The sequence below is a fragment of the Panthera tigris genome, chromosome D1 (assembly GCF_018350195.1).
Source record: "Panthera tigris isolate Pti1 chromosome D1, P.tigris_Pti1_mat1.1, whole genome shotgun sequence".
NCBI lineage: Eukaryota > Metazoa > Chordata > Mammalia > Carnivora > Felidae > Panthera > Panthera tigris.
The window spans coordinates 74,927,725-74,951,610 of NC_056669.1; the positions used below are offsets into that span (position 1 = coordinate 74,927,725).

The 23,886-nt window shown below is 47.5% G+C and overlaps 1 protein-coding gene across 2 annotated transcripts in view; it reads left to right on the forward strand.

Moving 5' to 3' along the window:
• Positions 1 to 23,886, forward strand: part of NAV2 (neuron navigator 2) — a 324,615-nt gene that overhangs the window by 150,310 nt on the left and 150,419 nt on the right. For both annotated transcript variants that reach the window (XM_042957640.1, XM_042957639.1), the window contains exons 7-10: positions 5,705 to 6,806; positions 11,817 to 11,929; positions 16,933 to 17,041; positions 18,944 to 19,333. In XM_042957640.1, the coding sequence (XP_042813574.1) occupies positions 5,705 to 6,806; positions 11,817 to 11,929; positions 16,933 to 17,041; positions 18,944 to 19,333 (1,714 nt within the window). The remainder of the gene's footprint in view (positions 1 to 5,704; positions 6,807 to 11,816; positions 11,930 to 16,932; positions 17,042 to 18,943; positions 19,334 to 23,886) is intronic.

Below are 23,886 nucleotides of genomic sequence, written 5' to 3' on the forward strand. Positions count from 1 at the left end.
AGGGACTGGTGGCCAGTGTTGGCCCTGTCGGAGGGAGAGAGGAAGAAATGCTTATTTATCTGCCTTAGACAGTATTTTCATTTAGAAAGTATTTTGGTTACTGTCAGGGAAGGTTAAGGCTGGTTGCCAGAAAAACCAAACTTTCCCCCTCCCTCCAGGAGGATTAATGTTCTCTGTAAACCCTGAAAAAAAAAAGCAAAAAAGCCTTTTCTCTTCTTCAAAGACATCCTGTCTGCACTGTTTCAAATGAGACTTTTCCTTCTTGTGGTGGTTTGTCAGTTGGTGGTGGGTGAACCTTGGAAGCTGTCTTTTAGAACTGAGCTGCTGAGGCTTCAGGGCACAGTCCCCTCGAGGGTCATAAAATCTGTTCAGGGGCTTAGTGATAGGCGTTTAAAAAATGGATTAGGGTAGAGTAGATCAGAGTCTATTGCATATAACAGTATGTCTTGATATTTTTCAGTTTTGCATATGGACATTTGGATGTTTACGGGGGGTGATGTAATGTGTCATTCTTATTGGTCAGTAGTCCAGACTTGGAAAGCCGTTAGTTTTTAAATGGTCTTTGGCTAAACAAGGCCTGGTCATGGTGCCAGTGCTAGGCTAGCCATTCTCAGCAAAATTTTCTAAACAAATACACACAAAGAAATAAAACTCTAAAAGGTGGCCATTTCAGGTTAGCTTTAAACCTCGTCTTTATTTGGGCCTTCTGGTTTGATTTCTGTTTTGTTGATTACGTTTTCCAAAAGCATGGACTTAACACAGGTAGGTATTTGTAAAATATTTATTACAGATTTTATATATAAAATAAGCATTTCTTGATTTAATGGAGAAGTGTCTCCCCAGCTTCAGTCTTCCACAGACCTGTGTGAGTTTTGCCAAATCTGTGAACCAAATCTGTGTTTTTGTTTCTTGTTTTCCTTAAATCGGCTCCAGTTTTAAATGTATGTCTAATAATCGTGAAGCTGTTCATTTATATATGGGCTAGTTATCTGTTCTATTGCAATAAAATAAATATATGACTTTTAAAATATAAAAATACTCATCCATGTGCCATTGAAAATAGGCTCACCTACTACAGTGGCCTGCATACCATTAATTGCCAGAGAAATACTGATGTTCAGAACATTCTTTTATGTTTTTCTCTTTCCTCCCTATTAGATTCTTTTACTCTAACAAAGGTGTGTATACATGAGAGCCGAAACTAGAGCTATTCCTCATTAGGGAGCGAAGTGCTCTTAATTTTATAGACCTCTCCCCACCTTCCCTTCCCCAGGCTTGTTTTCATAGGATACCAGAATTTCTGAATTCACAAGTCCCTCATTCAAGGCTGACTGTTCCTTGACCCAGCCAGTTTTCACTGATGTCTACCAGTAAACATCGTAAGAGAGCTGTGGAGGGAGAATGTTTGAAGGTAAACACCTGTATGCCACAGCACAGAGTAGTGATGGAACTGAGGGCTGCATTCTCTGGCCTCAGCCTCACTGGGCCTCTCGGAGACTCACTGAGCTTTGAATGGAAGCAGAGTGGAAAAGACTCTAGAGAAATAGCTCATCCTTCTTACAAATGGGGCAACTGAGGCCCAGAGGGGCAAAATGGCACATCGTGGGTCACACTGTTGGTTGGTAACAAAGCTTAAAGCTTCACTCACCTACCCATATCTCTCTCATACTTACTTCACTGTCTCAGAAGCATGGTAAGGACAGTCTCATGCTGGGAATCACAGAATCCCGGCATTAGGAATGGCTGTTTTCCAAAGAAAGAAGAACAGGCCCTAAACAGCCAAGGTCACTGGTGTGAAACCTTCAGAATGATGGGAACATGGCAAAACCACTCGTGACCTGGAACCCCCTTCACTATTAAGGGGATTTCTAGCCATGACATAAGTGCAAAGTATAGATTGTCTTATCCTCAGGTAATCTGGTGCCCTGCAGCCCTACTCAGGAAACTCCTGTTCTAGAAACCAAATTCAGATCATCTCTACAGTTAACAGCTGCAGCGAATAGCCTTGAAATGTCCCCATGATTCCATAACCAGAGGAGCCCACGCCACATGCTAAGTGGAAATTCTGGAACTCTGAGTCCTGATAGTGTTTTTTGGTTTTGCCGGAGTTTAGGCTAAAAACTTTTGACTCATGACTCATCAGAAGGCTGTGGCTCTGTTGCCTTAACTGTGAATTGCAAAAGTCAAAGCTACCAACCTGCAATCTGATAGCCACATATCAAGGGTTTCCTATGCTCTGGCAGGCTGTCGGACACAAAGATGAGTCAGGGAGTGTGGACCAGTGGGCTAGCCAGCCAACCTAGAGCAGAAACATGGTGTGACAAGTCAGAGGTCATTGGCTCTGTGAAGGTTTCCCAAATGGGAGAGTTAATGGATCCCAACCCTTAGGTATCATGGTACCCTACACAGCCCTCTGTAGTCCTTTACATTGTTCTCTGCTCTGCTTGAGGCCTGTTGCCTCTTTGGACAGTGAGTTCCTAGTGGGTAGACCTTATTTTGTACTCCTCTGTATTCCCAGTGGCTAGAATATGTAGGTGGCCCTCTAAAATCCTTTTATGGGGAGGTATGAGCAAAGTCCTCGGAAAATGCCATGTGACGCCAACCAAGTGGGTCAGTCAGCTTGAAGGTCTCAGCGTGACACGGAAGGCATTTGAGCAGGGGTTTAAAAGACACGTGGAAGTTTCTGGGAGCGAGCTGTTTTGGCCCAGGGTGGTATGCGTCCTACCTACATCGTGCGAGCCCTTCCCCAGCCTCCCTCTTTCCCCTGCCTCTGGCCTGGCACCTTGGATCTGAAGGAGACAACATCTTTAGCTTAGTCTGCCCATTTCACTTAGATGAGCCAGGTGTCTGTTTCACTCTGGGTCAGTCCTTGGCTAGTTAGTTGTTGGTTGATTTCTAGCTGTGTTTGTTAGTGTTAGAAATACACAGACCTGCTAGGTAGGAGCGTTTGTCAAACCATTGCAAGCAAGCTTTCTTGAGGTTCTAAGGAATGTGTGGGAGCAGAGAAGTCCTACTGATCTGTGCACTTACACTCAGTGGAATGTGCCTAAGACTTCTTTAGGAAAGAGGGGCACACCTCTGAATATGATGCAGTTCTTGTGAGGACATTGTTACAACCTGCCCCAAAAGACCCCCTTTTCTTTAGCTCTTATTTTCTAACAAATGATAAAATTTATCAGCCATGTTAGTTATCCGTTCCTCTGCTGGACTGTAAATTCTAAGAAGGCAGGGACTTTTGTTTTGCATTGATGTATCCCAGGTGCCTAGAACAGCGTCTGACATACACATTGAATGAGCGAATATTGACATGAATGAATATATTGAGTGAACAAATGAATCCTTTGGCCTCAGATCTGAACCCAGGTTAAGGGAAAGACCGTTGCCTTATGAGAAGTGGAACTCGGGATTGGAGGTCACCAGTATTTACTGCAGAGAGCCAGCCTCTGCACTATAGGCTGCCTCCTTTCCAGAGGCTGGGCTGGGCTGTGCCCCAAAAAGGATGGCATGAACATACCTTAGCAACAGAAAAGTTGATGCCTAAAAAGCACTCCTACCATTTAAGTGCCTCTTGTTTAAATATATCCTTCACCAAAGGAGGTAGCTGTGATACAGTCCCAAGAGCACTGTATCAGGAGACCTGGGTTCAAGTCCCAGCTATGTCCATGTCTAGCTCTGTGGTTTAGGGTCGGTTACTAGCGCTCCCATGAGCCACGGTTTCCTCACTCATAAAAGGGGGATAGTGAGCCCCTCTTCACAATGTGCCTAGCTCCATACCTCCTGATACCAGGAGACCTTCCATAAGCAGCATCAGGCTGCTGGAGACCCTCTGAAAGGCCGGCAGTGTGGGTGGGTTCCCGAGCCTGTTTGCAAGCCGGTCTCCAGCTCTCCCCAGGAAAAGATCCAACAACGCCTCGTGAGTTTTGTTAGGGAGGATTGTGCAGCACCCCCCGCTCCAAACCCAAATCCCCAGTAAGTCAGGAAGATGTATGTGTTTTAAAACATTGGGAGGTCTGCTTTGGATCACCCTGGAGCTGTGGCTTCCCGGAGCAGCTGGGAGTGAGTGGAGGAAAGCCGTTCCTCTGTCGGGAGTTCTCCCGGCTCGGTGCTCATGTCCCACACAGGGGCTGCCTGCACTCGGCTTTGGCGGCCGTTGACTTTTAAATCATAAAAAGCCGCTCTATACACAGTTTACTCTGTTGCTAGAAGGCAGCGGAACATAGGTATTAAAAAAAAAAAAAAAAAAAAAAAAAAACGGGCAGAAGAAGCAGCCGTTAATCCCGCCAGGCTTCTGGGCACTGGAGCAGTTGCGGATGACAAAAGTTAATTAGAAACATGAGCAGTTTAACTGAAAACACTTGTGACAATTGGAAGGGCAGCCTCTCCGGTCAGAGAATTTTTCCTAGGGAACCGTTGTGGGAGAAAGTGGCTGCCGCTAGGTAAGTCGTGTTGTGGTGACTTTGCAGGCACGGACGTGCTCTTCGGGGGCTGAAGGGCCGCATCCTCTTCGTTCTGTGCACCGGGCTGTATGGGGTGTGGGTGGCACGGCGCCGGGCTCGGCCGTGACATGCCTTCCCGGCCACTTTCTGTCTGACAGCTGCCCCTGTGTGGGCGATAGAGCTGCTTGGTTCTGAGTGCTCATGGAGGAGGGCATCCCTGATCTCGTTTCCGTGGTACGGGCCGCCTCGGCCAGCAGAACTCCAGTTTGGAACCCGCCCTTCTTAGAATCATTCTGATTCCACTTTGCAAATATCTTGAGGCGTTTCTGAGAAGAGAGTCTGGCTGGGGAAATACACCCTAAGCGCCAAAGGGGAGACCTTGACTTTCAGATAACCTGTGTGTTTTCATGCCTACAGTAAATCGATGTGCATTTTATACTCTTAAGCTAAAAAATCTTTTTTAAGTCTTGCCTGAATCGTGCTGGTACCGCTTTCAAAATGTCAGCATAGGAAAAAGCGTCTATGCTTTGATAGGACTTAGCAACTTCCTTGGGTAATTATTCTTCTGTAAAGATTATGCTTGGTTTCTCTTTCTTTTTTGTTCCGTTTTAATGTCTCTCCTACATTTTCTTAAAGGCGGCTAATTTTCAATTATTTCGCATTAACCGGGAAATTGGGTTGTGGGTTGAATAATTCAAAACAATATGTGTTTCCTACATCTTTCGTGGTGTAGGTTTTTGGTTTTTTACCAGAAACGCATGCTTAATTGTGCTTTGCACATGTTGATATTAAGATCAGTGTGCATTTGCACAGCAGATACCAGGATAGGACGGGAAATGTGAACTGTGTGTGATGGAGAGGAGGAAGTCAAGGTGGGATTTAAAAACTTAACCACGGGTGGGGGGCGCCTGGGTGGCTCAGTCAGTTAAGCATCTGACTTCGGCTCAGGTCACGATCTCACGATTCGTGAGTTCGAGCCCCATGCCGGGCTTTGCGCTGACAGCTCAGGGCCTGGAGCCTGCTTCGGATTCTGTGTCTCCCTCCCCTCAGCTCCTCCCCTGCTCAGACTCTGTCTCTGTCTCAAAATAAATAAAGATTAAAAAAAACTTAAAACAGCTTAACCACGGGTAAGGCACGGGAGGGTGGTGGAGCTATCTGAGCGTTTGGGTTGAGAGTGATGAGCTGTGGAACCATGGCCCACCCTCCCTGGCCGTCAGCGCAGGTCCACAGGTGTAATTCGGGTTTCCTTCTCTTCCCCGTCTCTGCAGAGCCGTTGGCGAGCCCAGCCTCCTCTCACCCCGGAATGAGTGAAAATGCACCTGTTCCTCTGGAAAGTGGCAGCAGCCCCTCCCCTGCTAACAGCGGCGCCTCCTCGGCCATCCCCCAGCCCGGTGCTGCCTCCAAGCCCTGGCGCAGCAAGTCGGTCAGCGTGAAGCACAGTGCCACGCCGTCCATGCTCTCCGTCAAGCAGCCCGTGCCCGAGGCCCCCAGGCCCAGCCCCGAAGCCATGAAGCCAGCCCCCAACAGTCAGAGGTCCATGCTGGAAAAACTAAAGCTTTTCAACAGCAAAGGGGGTTCCAAGGCAGGCGAGGGCCCGGGGTCACGGGACACGAGCTGTGAGCGGCTCGAGATTCTACCCAGCTTTGAAGAGAGCGAAGAGACGGAAGCCACCAGTCGCTCGCTGTCCATGGCGGGTCCCGCTTCCAACAGCCCCAAGATCGCCCTCAAGGGCATCGCCCAGAGAACTTTTAGCCGGGCGCTGACCACCAAGAAGAGTTCCCCGAAAGGCAACGAGAAGGAAAAGGAGAAACAACAGCGGGAGAAGGAAAAGGAGAAAAGCAAGGACCTCGCCAAGAGAGCCTCTGTGACAGAAAGGCCGGACCTTAAAGAGGGGCCGAAAGAAGACCCCAGCGGGGCGGCGGTGACCGAGATGCCAAAAAAGTCCTCCAAGATCGCCAGCTTCATCCCCAAGGGGGGGAAGCTCAACAGTGCCAAGAAGGAGGCCACAGCCCCTTCCCACAGTGGAATACCAAAACCAGGAATGAAGAGCATGCCCGGGAAGTCCCCAAGTGCCCCTGCCCCTTCCAAGGAGGGGGAGCGGAGCCGGGGTGGGAAGCCGAGCTCGGGGCTCCCCCAGCAGAAGCCCCAGCTGGACGGCAGACACTCCAGTTCCTCCTCCAGCCTGGCGTCCTCAGAAGGAAGAGGCCCTGGAGGGACCACCCTGAACCACAGCATCAGCAGCCAGACCGTCAGCGGGTCCGTCGGGACCACCCAGACCACAGGAAGCAATACCGTCAGTGTTCAGCTACCTCAGCCCCAGCAGCAATACAACCATCCCAACACTGCCACCGTCGCGCCTTTCCTGTACAGGTAGGTGCGGCCGCCTGTCCGCCCTTGCTGGGCCGTGGGCAGAGGAGCCTTTCTGGTAGGTCCCAGGTCTTTGAGGGCAGGAACCCGGCCTGCCCTCCAGGAACATGAAAGCTGACAGCTAACGTACGCCTTGATAAGCTCCCAGTAGAGCCGTACACGTGTGCTTGAGGGAGCGACTAGTACAACACGGCTTGGGGGAGGGGGAGAGGAAGCAAAATTCGAGCTGACCCCAGGATGAGGAGGAGTTGGCCAGGCACGTGGGGACCCAGGGGCGTTTCAGAAGCAGCCGCAGCAGGAGCAGACGCAGTAAGTGTGGTTTGGTATCACTCAGTGTGACCGGCCCCGACATCGGTCCTAACATTTTCTGAACGTACCTTAAAAAATGAGAAACACAGATGTCACCTTGCTGAATGGGTGAGACCTCTTCTCACAGAGGCGTTCGTCTTGAGCTTCCAGATCCTCACGGCTGCTTACACATGGCACGTGTTAAGTATTTTTTCAGTCCTTGCTAGAATCTTTCTTCAAGAGAGCAGCATGAAAGGGCAAGGTAGTGATAGGAAGGGATCAGTTTTTTTTTTTTTTTAAGTTTATTTTGGGGGAGGGAGGGGCAGAGAGAGAGAGAGAGAGAGAGAGAGAGAGAGAATCCCAAGCAGGCTTTGCACTGACAGTGCATTGGGGAGCCTGATGCAAGGCTTGAACTCATGAACCGTGAGATGGTGACCTGAGTTTAAATCAAGAGTTGGATGCTTCACTGACTAAGCCACCCAGGAGCCCCAGGGAGAGATCAGTTCTAGAAGAACAAAAGAATCAGGTTATATTGAGGAGACAAGCCTGGATGCTTGCTTGTCTGACTCCATTCTGTCCATTATCTGTCCCCCACACTCTCTCTCTCTAATGGCACATCCATAGGACTGCGGGAGACCACGTGGAGCCAGGTGCCGCTTGCTCTGTGTGCTTGTGGCCTGTGAGAGCCTTTCATTGCCCAGCCCGCACCACGCACCTTTGCAGGATGGAGGACACGGGCTCTGGGTGGTCCTTGGCCCATGTGGACAAGTCCTCTCCAGCAGATGGCAGCTGTGGTTTAAGGGAATCCCAGAGCTTTGCTCCCAGTGCCCAGCTTAATCCTGTACTTGAGACATGGAGTACATTTGGCCATTCTGCACAGCAGAATGTTACTAATACCTCTGCATAGCAAAAGGGGCCTGATGAGTGAATGCCGTTATCTAGGCACTTACTTTACAGCTTCTGCCCTAAGTATGTATACATATACACTGCACACACACACACACCCCCGGACGCCCGTAGGCATGGACGTACATTGATAGCCACGTCCAAGTATGGACACAAGTTCACATACATATATAAAATGCTAGTGTGCATATGCACACATATATTTTCACACCTGTTCGCATGCAGACTCGTGCCCATACTTTCAGCTTCCTGTGTTTGTATGGTTCCCCTGAAGAAATAGATATCCCCTGTCTCCCTGCCTGAGTTGTGTTCTGGTAGGCTTTGTTACCCTGCCTGCCAACAGCGAGTGGGAAGACTGGCCTGAGTGATTCAGAGTAAAGCCAGGCAGGTCCAGCCAGTGAGGCAAGGCCAGGCTTCTCTTTGTCCCATCCCTCCTTCTTTCTCTTCTGCTTACCCTCCCCCTCAGCAGGGGTCACACCCGGACTTTTTAATTGGGAGAAGGTCATCTTTTTATTACATCTAGTCATTAGCTCAGCTAACCATTGGAGAAGAGTGCCAGGGCTTTTAGATAATGACTCAGCATTCTTCTCCATGCAGGGCTTTTAATACAGTTGTTCTCTGAACCATGGAGGCAGCTGAATTGCTCCCCATGAAATTTTTGTCATTCCAGTAACATTAATAGTCTTGAGGTAATACATATTCAAGCTACTGCTCCCAGAGTCTTGATTTGCATTTTCAAAATTAAAATATATGATGGTGTTTGGACACCATCCATTTCACTCCCTTTTTCTTTTTTTCTGGAATGATTTGAAGGATTGTAAAACATTTAACCTCTTTTAAAATTTCACGCTTCTCTGTGAGAGGAAAACTCTTAACGAAAGAGCAAATGTCTGACAAATACGAGAAATGAGAAAATGTCACGCGTATCTGTCAAGCTGTACTTGAATGTCCATGTTCACCCTGTGTGATGTCCCTCTGGCCCCTCTGATGTGCTTTTCCTTCTCAGGTGAGCCAGGATGGGAGTCAGGATGCCTGGGCTCTGTCTTTTATTAGCTTACAAATCGCTGGGTGGTCTGGGACCCTTCCCTGTGGGGACAGCTATGGAGCACATGCTACGTATGTGCAGAGACCCTGCCAAGGCTTTTCATGCCTTCGCCCATCGAATCATCCCCGAGACTTCACAAGCTCGCTACTTTTGAGATCCCCGTTCTGTAGGTGAGCAAACTGAGGCTCTGAGCGATTAAATAACTCACACCAAGTCCAGAGCTAATAGCTAGAAGAGCTAGTGTCTAAACCCAAGTCTGTCTAACTAGAGGGGCCAAGTTCTTAAGCGCCAAACAGTCTTGGCTCGCTGAGTCAGTGCAGCTCCCTGAACCTCATTGTCTTCATCTATAGAGCAAGGAGATGAGATGAGATGAGAAGATTTTTTTAAATGGGTTAGACTCCCCTCGTGCTCTAAAATTCTCTCGAGTTCATGGGTTACTTACCGTAGAGAACTTGCCGTCTTCCCCTCCCCAGAACCTGTCAACATTGGCGATGTTACCAAGGCGTAAAAGAAAGATAAGTCATCTTTTTGAATCACACTGAATGAATTATATTGAGAAGTGACATGGACATGTATCACTTTACACTTGACCGAATGCTTCTTGAGTCCTGTCATGTGATTTTTGTGGCAGCCAGGAGAGGTCACTGTGGCTAGCCCTGCTGTACACATGGGGGACCTGAGGGTCAGAGGTGTGAAGTGACTTCTCACATGTGCGTGGCTCCCTGCAGCCAGCGAAATGTTCAGACTCCAAGTCTAATGCTCCTTCTGGGACCCAGCATCTTTCTAGACTTAAACATTTCTCATTTATACATTCAGTACACCCTGCTTAAGGGCCCGCTCTACATGTGAACTTGAACAGCTTGAGTGCTTACACGTACATGTCCAAAGAGCCAGTCTCTGCTTTCAGAGAGCTCTCTAGTTGAGGCAAGGTTTATTAATTAGCTTGCATTGTAATACATCGGCATCAGGAGAATAAGAAGGCTGTAGAAACGCACAGGTGGAGCGCTTAGCCAGCAGAGTCAGGGAAGGTTTCCCGGCCAAGATGACATGGGAACTGTGTGTTAAAGGCTGATTAGGAGCAAGAGAGGAATGAAGAGGAAAAGAGCCTTTAGGCACAGGTCACACTAACTACGAAGGCAAAACCCTTAAGGGCATGGTGTGCTCTAGGAATGAAGACACAGGTGGAAGAGAAGGCACGGCAGGGCTGTGTGTACAGGGCAGGGTGGCACAAGACAGGGCTGGAAATGAATACCCATTTGGGGCGTTGTCTACCACAGTTAGGACGTCAGACCTTACTCTGTGGGCCATGGAAACCATCGGAGGCCTTTGATCAGAGGGTGATGTGATCGTATCGGTGTCGCAAAAACCAGTGGAGGATGGTGTGGGGAGTAGACTGGACCTACAGGCAGTCTAGAATAGAGGCCACAGACTCAGATGCCTGATTCCGACCCAAAAGGTCATAGAAATGAGTGGCCGGGGGTAATGGGACCGCGGCAGAGGGAGTGCTAGACTGTCTAGAGGGAGCAGCCGTCACTTGGCACCAGCAGGTGGCGCCCTGCAAGAAAGGCCGTGTAGACTTTCTTGTTTTCGCTGCAAGTGGAGAAACGGACGAGGCAGAAATCCAGATATTTCTTGTGAAATCTCCCAATTTTAAACCGTTGAAATGAATTCAAAAAGCTTCAAAATACTACACAGACCAATAAGAATCTACGGGCTGGTTCCGACACCTGGCTGCCGTTTGCAACCTCCAGGCTGGAAGCAGTGTTTACAAAGTGCTTACAGGTCAGAGATGATGAAAGCCTGGACTCCGGCCAGTGGGTCAAAAGGAGCAACAGGAATCCAAAAATCCTCAAGGGGTGGGGACTGCAGGAATTTGGAATTGACGGCTTCATTAGGAGGGCGAAGGTGGGGAAGGATGGGTGACTTGAGGTTTCTCGGTACGTCCCCCACGTTTAATTAAGACAGTCCACGTTCCTGGCAAACACTTTTTTCATAGAGAGTGAAGTCTGGGTGAATGAGTTCAGGATGCTAATGAATTAATAATGCTACACCCAGGGTTACGCATCTGAGTGTAATTACTCATTTGCACGCCACGCCTAGGTCAGCCGAGGTAGTTGTGGCAAGAACGCATTGCATGAAGCAGTGGCCTTGATTTACTGGACAAATAAAGGCACAGAGAAGGTTTGGGGAAGTACAGATTTCAAAGTGTTGAAATAATGATCGATGAGACCTTTCATCTCGAAGATCTGAGCTCTGAATCCGAGACGTAGAGGGCCAACACACCTGCTTGGCACCCACTCCTGACCGGTTTTGTAGTCACCTTTCCAGAGAGAGCCATGACAGGAGGATTTGGGGAGGGCCACGGGGCTGCCAGTGGAGTCATCTTTATGCTTGACTTTCTGGCATTGCTGAGTACTTAGAAGTTGCTCTTTGGTGGAGGTTAAGTGATCCAAACCACTCAGTACTCTCCAGCCTTTTTCTGGCCAGACCTAGCTCCCTGATAGGGATTCGGAGAAGCATTCCCCAGTGAGGGATTGCAGACCCTCCGTTTGGGCAACGAATATTTCATCTTTTACAGTTCGGTGGCTCTCTCCGTTTCTAGGACATTGCTCCACATGTGCTGATGAATTATTTAGAGTCAGTCTGCTGGTCTGCTCTGTTCTAAAGCATCTCGTTGAAGGGGGTGATGGCGTGTGCTGTGGTCAGACCACAGTGGTCCAGATGTGGTAGCTACTGCTCGTGACAAGTGTGTCTGCTTTGGTTTGTGTGTGAAGGTCCCAGACAGACACCGAAGGGAATGTTACTGCTGAATCCAGCTCCGCGGGCGTGAGCATGGAATCCAGCCACTACACTAAGAGTGGACAGCCTGCTCTGGAGGAGCTCACTGGTGAGTATGGAGCCCCAGAAAGTCTGTGCCTGCTGCCGATGAGACCTCCCACATAACCATCCGGCCTGATTGGAGTCGCCTTACTGTTGCACTGACGGATAACCTAAACAAAGTTACTAGTGTTATTTTTTTGTTTTCCGTCTTCTCTTTCTTCCCTGTCCTCTCTCGCACAATCTACTCCCTTGTCCCCAGAATTATAAGTAAATCTCTTGCTTACTGGCAAATCCTGTTTTAATACATGTTCCATTTCATTCGTGTAGCGGACCTGGGCTGCTCTGACACTTAACTTTGAATCTCCTTGTTCACTCTTCAGATAAAGTCACTTTCGAACAAGATCTGGAACTATCATATCTTGCCTTTTTTTTTTTTTCTTTCCTGTATGGAAGCACTGATTGAAAATGCATTCTTGTCATCCTGCATTAATCGGAAAGGAGAACACAGTATGCTTCTTCTACCAAAAATAAACATATCTAAATTTTATTTAAGTTTAACTTAGACGATGATGATTAAAGGGCTATTATGTTACATGAAAACATAAAATCCACGGTTGCCATGTAGTTAATTCCACGGGTATTGATTTATTAAGGTTATAAACCTGTCACATCCTCAAAGGAGAAAAGTTAGCGTATGAGTCAGGATTCCTACTGCGCTGCATTCGGGGTTTATCACCACCTCTCTCTGTCTGCCCCGTTCCCCACTTCTGTGTCCTATGTTCCAGCAACTTCTAATCAGGGAAGTGAGTGGTAAACCACACATTTAGCAGTGGTTGTGTTATTCTTTGCATATCTTACCACTTCCAGGGTTGGCTTAAAAATCGAATCCATGTTTCCAGTCCATTTATTAGGCTAAATATCCACGACCACACCGTTTTAATAGCCACATCACAGCTGTGGAGTTGGTCTGCAGCCCACGTGAGGGGATCATACCCATCTCACCATTAGCTCTGAGTATTAATTTCAGAGGATCTGAGCTATTTAACTATTTCCTTCTGGTTCTGCTGGCCGGGCACAGTGATGAGGCAGAGTTTTCAAACCATTTAGAAGTGATCTATCTTGCAGTGGTTCAGGACCCCACATTTGGGATTGATTTTGTGCTTCCTTCTCTCCAAGCTTTGTACCTCCTTGCATATGAGGACATGGCTAGCCCAGCAAAAGAGCCCGCTACGAGAAGGGTGTGGCGTTCAGTGACTACTCAGGTCTCCACACACATTCCAGACTGTATTCTTATGTGCACACATCAAAAGAGGCAGGCTAGTGCTCCGAGAGCCCGGCATATATCAGATGTGTGTCCCGTGGAGTAGTGTGGATTCATGTCAGACTCTGAGGCTCTGCAAAATTCACATTTGAAAAGCAGAAGCAGCGGCCAGAGAACATTCCACATCACACTTCCCTCCCTTTTTTCTTCCTTCCTTCCCTCCTTCCTTTTTTTTTTTTTTTTTTTTTAATTGCTAAGTGGAATTTCTTAGAGTGACTTGTCTTTACGTTCAAGCAGTAGACATCACATGTGTGACTATGCTGTGAATCATTTTGTGGACACAGCGGATAGTAGCATAAGGTCGAATTAACCTATCCACAGCTGATCCCTTGAAGTGACAATGAGTAGCGGGTATATTCAGAAATGGACATTTATGACACTGACCGATTGCTTAGTTCTGCCCCTCTTCAGGTGGCGAACTAGGTGGGTTTTCCCATGGTGCTTTGTCATTTGTATGACATTACAGTTGAGACCTTGTAACTTGGATCATAGAGTCAGAAGGGAGCACACACACCTGTTGATTATCCAGTCCACGAATCCCTCTGTCCTTCACTGACAAATTGTCTTTCAGTCTCTGCTTGAATGTTTGTGACAGGAAATTATTCCTTCGTAAGGCAGCCCTTCCACTTTTTTGTTGGCCTTCACTGGTAACAGAAATTCTTTATTCTTTCGTTTCTAGTCACTGGATATAATCCATCCTCTTATAGCCCACAGCTGATTTCCATTCTTTGTCGTACAACAGCTTCTCCCTTGAGCCTCCTCCCTCCAAGGGAAAATCCCGGGCTCCCTCCATGTTCCTCTTGTAACACCCTGACGTCCTCCAAGGTCAGCCCTGTTGGGTCACAGTGTGGTGTTCTGTCCATCGTGGCCGGTCGCCCAAGGGAGGGCTGACCTTGTGAATACAGAGGAGCTGCAGAGGGACAGGGAATACCTTAAGACCTCTGTATGCGAGCAGAAGGGCCTCCATTTCCACCGGAGCACAGTTGTGTGTTCATTCTGCTCAGGCTGTGAGCTGGTGCACATCCTTGCTCAGATCGTGCAGCATCTGAGGAGACAGAAACGGCAATTGAGAATGTGATCACCTGAGCAAGGTGGGTGGGTCCTAGTTTGCGCTTCTGCGCTGCTCTTGGAATCTGGTATGTGTCGTGCTCTAGGCTGGGGCTGGGGGGTTGCAGGCGTTTCCCAGCACAAAGCCGCACGCCCCAACAAGGGAAACAGGAAACTCGAATTCAGCAAGCCCTCATTTTGTGCCAGGCGTATCATAAGCGTCTCACGCGATCCTCCTACTGCCCCTTTCAGGGAAGGTTTTTATCCCCATTTGACAGATGACATTCAGAAAGGATCAAATGACTCACTCGAAGTCAAGCGGCTAATAGATAGCATCGCCAGAGTTCAAACCTTTGTCGAAATGCAGGCAGTCTGTGCTTTTTCTTTCAGCCCTACGCTGACCAAACATTTTTGGACAATAAATATCTCTCGGGCAACTGCAGATTTGTGTGAGAGTTACTAAGAGTAAGGGTGAGATACCTTCCCATCTCAAAGGTCTTTTGAATTTCTAAAGGAGAGTTTACAGGTGAACATGCCAATTAGGAGAGACATGGGAAAATAGGTACAATTATGATGCTTTTATAGGTGATTAAGTTAACTAATTGGGAAATTTGTGCCTAGATTTAGCTTTCTTTATTATTAATTTATTTTAAGTTTGTTTATTTTTGAGAGAGAGAGTGCACATATGTGCATGGGGGAGGGACAGAGAAAGAGAGCAAATCCTGATGAGGGGCTCGATCGCACAGACTGTGAGATCATGACCTGAGCTGACATAGAGAGTCGGATGCTTAACCGACTGAGCCACCCAGGCGCCCCTAGGTTTAGCTTTGATAAATGTTTACTGCAGGGCCTAGAGCTGTCCCAAGGATCAGTACCTTTTTGGCCTTCTTATGATAGACAGAATATGGCCAAAGTGACAGCAAAAGATACTGGATAGGCCAGGAGATAGATGTAGTTACATTCTTCCAGTGCCATGCAGGAAGGGAAGTAAACTTTCATCACTGCTTTTGTTTGAAAACACACATATATATGTATGTTTAAAGAATTGGGTGGGAAATGCAAGCCTGGACCACTGTTCAGATAAGAGAAAAATGCCTTCCAACTTTCTCTTGGTTCAAAAGGAGGAGAAAATTGGAAACACTTGGTATTTTCAAGGACCAGAGAGTTTGCTAGAGCAAATTTCCTCCATAAAATCACACATGTGTCATTCAGTCCATCTCCCGGTCTCCAGGCACTACCGTGTCAAGAACAACTATAGAAGCTTTTCCGCCTCAGAAAGAAAGTTCCATAACATTTCTTAGCTGCCTGTTCCCTTATTTAAATTATTTTTAATGTTTATTTATTGTTAGGAGACAGAGACATAGTGTGAACGAGGGAGGGACAGAGAGAGAGGGAGACACAGAATCTGAAGTAGGCTCCAGGCTCTGAACTGTCAGCACAGAGCCCGATGCGGGGCTCGAACCCATGAACTGCGAGATCATGACCTGAGCTGAAGTCTGACGCCCAACTGACTGAGCCATGCAGGTGCCCCGTTAGCTGCCTGTTCCCTTATTAATGACAGCTGCTGGGAGTTCTGTGTAGTTCCTGATGTCAATTCCACTCGCTGCTGCCCGTCCATGTGTCCCAGTTCTATGCGGACATGTCCTTAAAAATGTTGCTCAAAGCTTGAGATAGTCACAGGCTTTTAAGGAGCCTCGATTGTGGCTCTTCGGCAGGCTTCTCAGCCTTCCCTGGAATTACTCTGAGGGACAGGTGTTTGCTTCCTTCCATCATTCCCCATCTCCTCTGCCCCATGTAAGCCCATACGAAGCAGAAGAGCCAGAGAGCCCAGAGCAAGGCTTCTCTGGAGGGCATGTGGCTTCCTAGCTTGTGTAGGGCCCGTTTCTGCTGGTACCCTTATGCCAGCTTGACCTCTGACTGGCCGGGTGTTGTGTGGAAAATCTTGCCCAGAGAATGGAAGTTTCATCCCCCAAAGAGAAACCCTCGGTCCTCTTGATGGCTTCCTGCTCTGCAGCACCAGCTGGCATGACTTAGTGGCTGAGGTGGATGCTGTGCTCGGGAATCTCCAGGCCCTATCCCGTTTACAGCTGTCCTACGTCGGTACTGTTACTGTCCTCTTTTGAGGACTGTGGAATCTGAGCGATAGAGAAGGTCAGCACCTTCCCCACAGTCACGCAGCCAGTGAGTTAGAAGAACCAGAATTTGAGGTGACATAAAAATCCAACAGAAAGAGGCAAACCTCTCTCTGTAGAAATATTTGTGATTAATAAGTGAAGATCTTTTAGGCGCTGCAAGTCGTGTTTACCAAATAGGGCTGGTAGAAAGCAGAGTGTTACCACCAATGGGTGAGAAAATAAAATGCTTCACCCACTTCTGCACGGGCAGAAAATGATTGGTGGGAGGTGCTTAGACCTAACTTGTGTTTGTCTTTATTGGAGACAGTTTGTAAATGTGTTTGCCCTTCAGGCCAGGTGCTTTGCTTCTCCTGCAAGGTAGACTTTACCTGTTTCAGAAGGGGCCTGGAGGGAAAAGGAACACTTCTCTCCTTGGATTTAGCGACTTCCTTTGGGTGTCCATCCATCCATTTGTTCTTAAATCCTTAAGCGCCCACAGTGAGCCAGGCCCTGAGCATCGAACATGGCGTGTTCCATGGAGCTCACGATCTATCAGAGGATTAAAAGTCTCACCCCTCATCTTTCCAGGGGAAGACCCTGAAGCTCGACGGCTGCGAACAGTGAAGAACATCGCTGACCTGCGGCAGAACTTGGAGGAGACCATGTCTAGTTTACGGGGAACTCAGGTCACACACAGGTGAATGAATGTCTTCACTGAATCACAGGCGACTTGATTTTCATGCAGCTTCTCCTTTGTTTGTTCATGCCACCAGCAATGCGACTTGGTTAATAATGGAATAAATAATTTTGATCCCCAAATGTGCTGGAATTCACAGAGCAGGCCATACAATGTGCAGAAGAGAAATGTCAGGGGCAAAAATCAGTATAGACTGGTTCCTCCCCAAAGCAGAAGGTCGCTAAATCCATTTGTCAGTGGATATTGTGGACCAGTTCCATTTAAATTTCACTTGCATTTTCCAAGCCTGTACTGTGCTGTTAAAATGAGCAGGTGAACTATATTTGACCTGTGTGATAAAGTGAATAACTTGAATTCCTACCCAGTCTTCTGATACACAGTGCTCTGTAATGTTGTTAGTCATGCCCGCGTATGAAACACGTAAGGAAATATTTATAAAAACTTATGATCGTGTTTAAACTGTGATTGCGTTGGATGAGATCTAGGATTACATTGGAAACATGCATCAGGTTGTTTTCATTGTTGAGCATGAAGTCGAAGAGGTTGCAACCCTCTGACACCCTTCGTGGATTTTGGCAGAACCAAAGTTGACGGTTTGCCTTTGGCCTTGATGATGAAGGCAAAGTGCTAGTTACCCCGGTAACTCCCAGGGAGTCTCCCTTGCTTCTCCAATTTCAGTTTCTTTGATAAATGAACATAGCACAGGGACAGCAGGGCTTCCCCAACTCCCGGCAGCTTTGGCAGAATGGGGCTGAGCGCTGTGGGTTCTATCTTAAATGAGACAGGAGCCTGAACCTTAGGGGTCCCCAGTATGAGGGTAGTAAGGCCACTTCTAGGATGAAAGGGAAACAGAAACAGTTGAGGCACCAAACTGGTTCTTCCCGAGGACAGTAAACTTGACGGGTCGTAGTGTGGTGCCCCCTTGCCAAACCTTTACCTATTTGATGGCATGGAGCCAGCTGCTAGACCCCGTGATGCCGTGATCAAGTATGAAACATCCCTCTTTCCACCTTAATCACCGAAACTGACTTGCTGGGGGTTGTGGCAGTTTGGTGGCTTTCTTGGTTTGGGCTAGGACAGTCATGATGACAGCGGGGAGACCTTTGATGGCTTTTCTTCAGGGAAGGCTCTCTCAGCTCAGTTGGGAGACCCCAGTGCACTCTGCAGAGGTACATTAACCAGCCTGCTTGTGCCACAAGATCTGCAGGGCTGGAAAGAGTGATGTGAGAGTCTTTCTAATGGCCAGGGATGCACGCAGTCTCCTGGCAGATTCAGGTCCTTGTAACTTAATTTATTATGGACCTTCAACCTGGGTAATTACCACTCTCCCAGCCTCTTGCCCCTGAAATTTAGTTGTCCTTTTGGACGAGATGTGGGAGAAGAAAAGTGGGGGGGGAAATAGAGCTTAGAGTTAGAAAATCAGGGCTCTCCCCACCTGCTTGGTGTAGAGGGAGCTGAGCATGTGACAGGTGACACTGGGAGCTCGGGAGTGGAAAAGGGGAGCTGTCACACAGCATCCTGGAATGTGTGGGTCAGAGGATATGTTATGCCCCCTCCCTGTCATTTTGGCATTTTTCCTTTCTTGGGTTGGAAAGAAGAGTCCAGTAGTTAAGATCATTTCATTGAAGTCAGGGGTAAGTGGGGATCTGGTACCATGTTTTAGGGGGAAGGTCTCTGCTGGGCTTCTCAGAGTGTTCTATTCACATACAGCTTTGTCTTCTCATTTTTAACAGGAAATACGGTGGGTAGTGCATTGGTGGCTATTGCTTGATCCTGTTTCGTGTATGGGAAGTATTTCATAGTTTTAAAAAAAAATTGCATAATTCTAAAAAAAAAAAAAAAAAGCTACAAAGGATCCTGAGTTAATGAGGTTCTAAGCCAAGGCCGCTTTTATGTTTTCAGCACATTGGAAACCACATTTGACACCAACGTCACCACGGAGATAAGTGGGCGCAGTATCCTCAGCCTGACAGGCAGACCCACTCCTCTGTCCTGGAGACTCGGCCAGTCCAGCCCCCGGCTCCAAGCGGGAGATGCCCCCTCTATGGGCAACGGGTACCCGCCTCGAGCCAACGCCAGCCGGTTCATCAACACCGAGTCGGGCCGCTACGTGTACTCTGCCCCTCTGAGGAGGCAGCTGGCCTCCAGGGGAAGCAGCGTCTGCCACGTGGACGTCTCAGACAAGGCAGGAGACGAGATGGACCTGGAAGGCATCAGCATGGACGCCCCCGGCTACATGAGTGACGGGGACGTTCTGAGCAAGAACATCCGGACTGATGACATCACAAGCGGGTGAGTCCCTGGGGCTTCTCTCTCTCCACAGAGCGGGAGAAGGCTTGGCAGCTGGTTTCTCTCTGGTGGGGCCTTGTGTAAGTTCTCTGAGATCAGACTGTCTACTGCACTCTGCTGTCCCTGTCAATGGTGGTGTGGTGTGAGGGGGAACTTTCTGGGCTGACAGTCACCAGACCTGAGGCCCCAGTCCAGACTTAGCCAGTAACTTGCTAGGGGAGGTCTAGCAAGGTTCCACCAGGAGTGGAAGCTTCCACCAGGAACAAGGAGTGACACTTGGCAACAGACTGATCGTGTTGGTCCTTTAAACCAAGACTCGCGCCTAAGATGGAATCCAGACTCCTTAGTTCGGCCGTCGCCTTCTTAGAGGTCCTCCTTCTCCATCCGTCTTGCTTCCTCTGCTTCCTGGCTTCCTTCTCTTCCTCATTCTCATCAAGCTTCTTCCTGCCTCATGGGCTGTGGGCTCTCCACCTGGATTCGGTTCCTGTGATCCTTGGCCAGCAGCTCTTTGGAGGAACCCTCCTCGACTACTCAGCTTGAAGTAGTTATGTGGCCTGCCCCGTGCCCTGATCATCTCCATCGCCGTCTTATGTCCCCCCGAAAACTTGTCCCTATTGGAAATTATCCTGACGACATGTTTATATTTTCTTGTCCCCCTGCCCCCTCCTGCTTGCCACAATAAAGCACCATGAAGGAGGGACATCGTCTGGCCTATTCGCTGCCTTATCCCCCATGCATGGTACACACAGAAGCTTGTATCATAAATATGGCTGACTTCATGAATGTGTGGATCGAGAGATGAAGGAAAAAACCCAGCCTCCCTGTTTCTCCATTTGTTCACATGGGAAGTTAAAGTGAGCGGTGGGATGATGTCTAAGTTGCCCTGTGGCCACGTATGGCGCGAGGCAAGGCTTCCTGATATTAACTTCACTCCCAGATCACTGTGAGAACTGAAGGAGCCCCTGTTTATTTCACTTGCCTGAGACTTCTTCATTTGAGAACTTGTGCACAAACTCTCCAAGATCTTTTCCTCCTCTCCCAAAATTAGCAGTCAGAATTGCAGCTAATAGAAATCAGGCATGGGGCACCTGGATGGCTCAGTCGGTTAAGCATCCGACTTTGGCTCAGGTCATGATCTTGCACCCCGTGGGTTCGAGTCCTGCCTCAGGCTCTGTGCTGACAGCTCGGAGCCTGGAGCCTGCTTCAGATTCTGTGTCTCCCTCTCTTTCTCTCTGCCCCTCCCCTGTTCTCACCCTGTCTCTCTCTCTCTCTCTGTCTCTTGCTCGCTTTCTCATTAAAACAAACAAACAAACAAACATACAGTCATAATAATCATCCTGCTCATTTCCATGAACAGAGTGATCAAGATCCCCATGGGTGAGTCAGTATTTAAATAATTTTAATAATAGCTAATGTTCCCACTACGTGCCAAGCACTGTGCTTCATATACGTTATCTTGTTCTGTGTCACAACAAGTAGGTGATATCATAATTCCCATTTTTATGAATGAGTAGGAAGGGTAAAGAACTTGCCTAAGGTCTCAAAGTGATGAGGAGACAGAGCCCAGGGTTCGTGGCTTCCGAACCTGAGCCTGTTATTAAACCATCTTCTCCAACATTTTATCACTACACTAAAATAGCACAACTACTGGAGTTTATTTCAAAATTAATTTACTTTTGCTCAGTTTTACTTGTCTTAGTAGAAATGTTCTTTCATTTCATGAAAACCTCAGCTATAGACATGCTTTGGCTTTCTGCCCATCCCTTTTAGAACCATCTTGGTGAGCAAAATCTTGGGAGACAGGAGCCACCAAACCCTTACAGTGGGACAAATTTCTGCTTTCCAGAATGGCTGGGAACATTAATGGACTAGTAAAATCTGGTTAACCGAGAGCATAATCATATGTTGCTAGTTTTCCATAAGCACGAAAAACAATCACATATACCTATTACTAAAATTGCCTGTAATTTAACCTTTTTATTATTATTTAGAAGACTTTTGGTGTCCAGTGTGGCCTCAAGATTATCATTACCAATTCCCACTGGAATATGCTACGAAAATATTTTTTAGTGATTCTGAGATTTTTTGTGCGTGTGTCCTCTAATAGTTAATTTTATTGTCAAGCTAGTCTTTTAATCCTCAGTAGACGGTCAGTGTCTGGTTTTGAGGTAGTGTTTACAGTTTCCACAAGGTGGCGTCATTGGAACACTCTCCACTGAACCTGAGTGCTGTCCCAGTGAGATGGTCCTAGATTTTTAGCTCTTCAACCATAACCTTTATCCCTGCTAAGTAGCACAAATGTTTACATTTCAGTTCCTGCTTCGGGAAAGCTTACATTTTTAGCAAGTGAGATATGCTCAGAGCAAGTGCAGATAAAAGTGCGGAAATGTAAGCAAACCACCCAATTATTGACACTGGAGAACTCTGGTCTGGTTTCCTTCCCCATTTCTTTTAATCCAGAACTTTACCTTCAAAATGAGGAGAGGGAAGCCCGGATGGCATCTAATGCTCCGGAACACGAGTTAAGTAAGACTCCGCTCTATGGAGACGCGTGTTGAGTTTTCTGTTTTGAGGCCAAGTTACCTGTTTGCCTTCATATGCTGAGTTCAAGGCAGGTTTAAGGTTCTTGGTACTCTTTTCTTTTTCCCCTTATACACATGACTATGTGTAGGTGTTGAAGGACTGAGCTATTGTTCCGTGCTTTGGAATCTGCTAAATAAGTCCTTGCTGAAGCAGTGGATGTAGTGGAAAGAAAACAGACCGAGTCGGGAGCCTGAGCTGGAACCCTGCTCGGCCCCCTTGCAAGCTCTGTGACGTTAGTACAACATTTAACGCCCCTAAGCCTTGCAGCACTACAATTAATATGGTCTTTACCCCTCTACAACTAGATAGTTCTCTTTGAGGTTGTATCTGGTTAATGGCAAATATCTGATGAAGACACAGGGTTTCAGACAGGATCTAGATGTCTTATCAACCTCAAACATCCAGACACTTGAAAACAGTGAGATGATTAAAGTGTTCATCCAGATGTTTGTTTGGCTTAATGGGAACGGCCTTGATGTGTGAGTAATATATAAATCCGTGTGGAGGCTCTTAAAGTTTTTGTAAAAGTTTACACCAAGTTTATTTAGAATGCCTGATGTGGAACTAAGCTTGGTTTCTGAAAACCCATGACCTTGGGGTTTAAAATGACACACTGTACCCCCCAGCTTGGTCTAGCAGCTGTTTTTTGCTGTCTCTAGTTCATTGTCTCCACTGGATATGTATGCACATGCACCTGTGTGTATCATTCAATTCTCCCTAAGGTGGGGCTGAAATTACTCTGTTTCCATTGAGTTTTGCTAAGAACCTAATAGCAAATGCCTTTTGTCTTTATGAGTGTGTATTTATTAAACTCTTCTATCGCACTTAGTATGCACCAGGCGTGACAAAGAACTTTATAGTTGTCACCTGACCTCACCACTTCCTTTTATTAGATTGATAAATTGGGCTTTGGCTGTACTTCATGGAAGAGAAATGAAAATAACAGACGAAGATGTTTCTTACTAAGTTTTGATCTGTGAAGTCAAACCATTTACTGATCTTCTAAAAATTCAAAGTGCCATATGGTATAGAATAAAATTAAAGGGACCGGCTTAGCGTCCATATGTTTGGAAAGATGATTTTTTTTTTTTCCTTTCAGAGGAGGCACTCAGTTGTATCATGTTCCTTTTGCAAGAACCTTTGATGACTTCCCATTTCTTGTAGGAACAGATCTCACCTGAATGTGGGAAGCTCTTTATGGTCTTTTCGTCAGCTGCCCTCCCTTCCTTAGCCCTGGCCACAGCCCACCTCACATGCCCCACGGTCCCCACTGCTCTGGGTTACCTGCTATTCATTACCAAAGACTATGTGTCCTGTATGTGTAAAGCTCGGTGCCTCACGACATGGCTGTTTCTCCATGGCGTTCCTTTCCCTCAGGCCCATCTGACTGATTCTAAAAAATAAACATCCTCCGCCAAAGGTGGAGCTCCTGGAAGGCAGGCAGTTCTCAGTATTTTTCTAAACTCAGAGACTACAAGTGGGTATTTAATGAATATCTGTGCATGACCTGTTCTCCATGCGTACCCTCCCAGGACCTTGAGCTTCTATAACTTGCCACCATCAGCTATAAAACCCAATGATGCTATCTACAGACCTGGGAGAAAATCAACTTCAGCTGCTTTGTCTTTTTGGTGCGATGCATAGCTCCATCTAGTGGCCAGTATGGGATGTGATGCTGCGGTTTTGATTGCTTTTAATTCTGCCTTCTGTTGCTTTGGGACTCAGGGCTCAGGAAGTGGTAAGTCTAGTAGCTGGTTTGTCTTTCACATGTGGCCTGACCAGGAGTGTGGTGTGGGAGGGAAAGCAGGGTTGGGAGCAAGCTGGTCTTCCGGGCTGGCCCTGCGATAGCTGCAGTCTTCCCCGTTAGGTGTCAGGGATTTCTCCATCAACAGGTAGTACATGTGTGCTGGTCCCTGCTGGGGGACTCTGATCTTCGGAAGTAGAGCAACCCATGCCCCCTGAATTGCCTATAG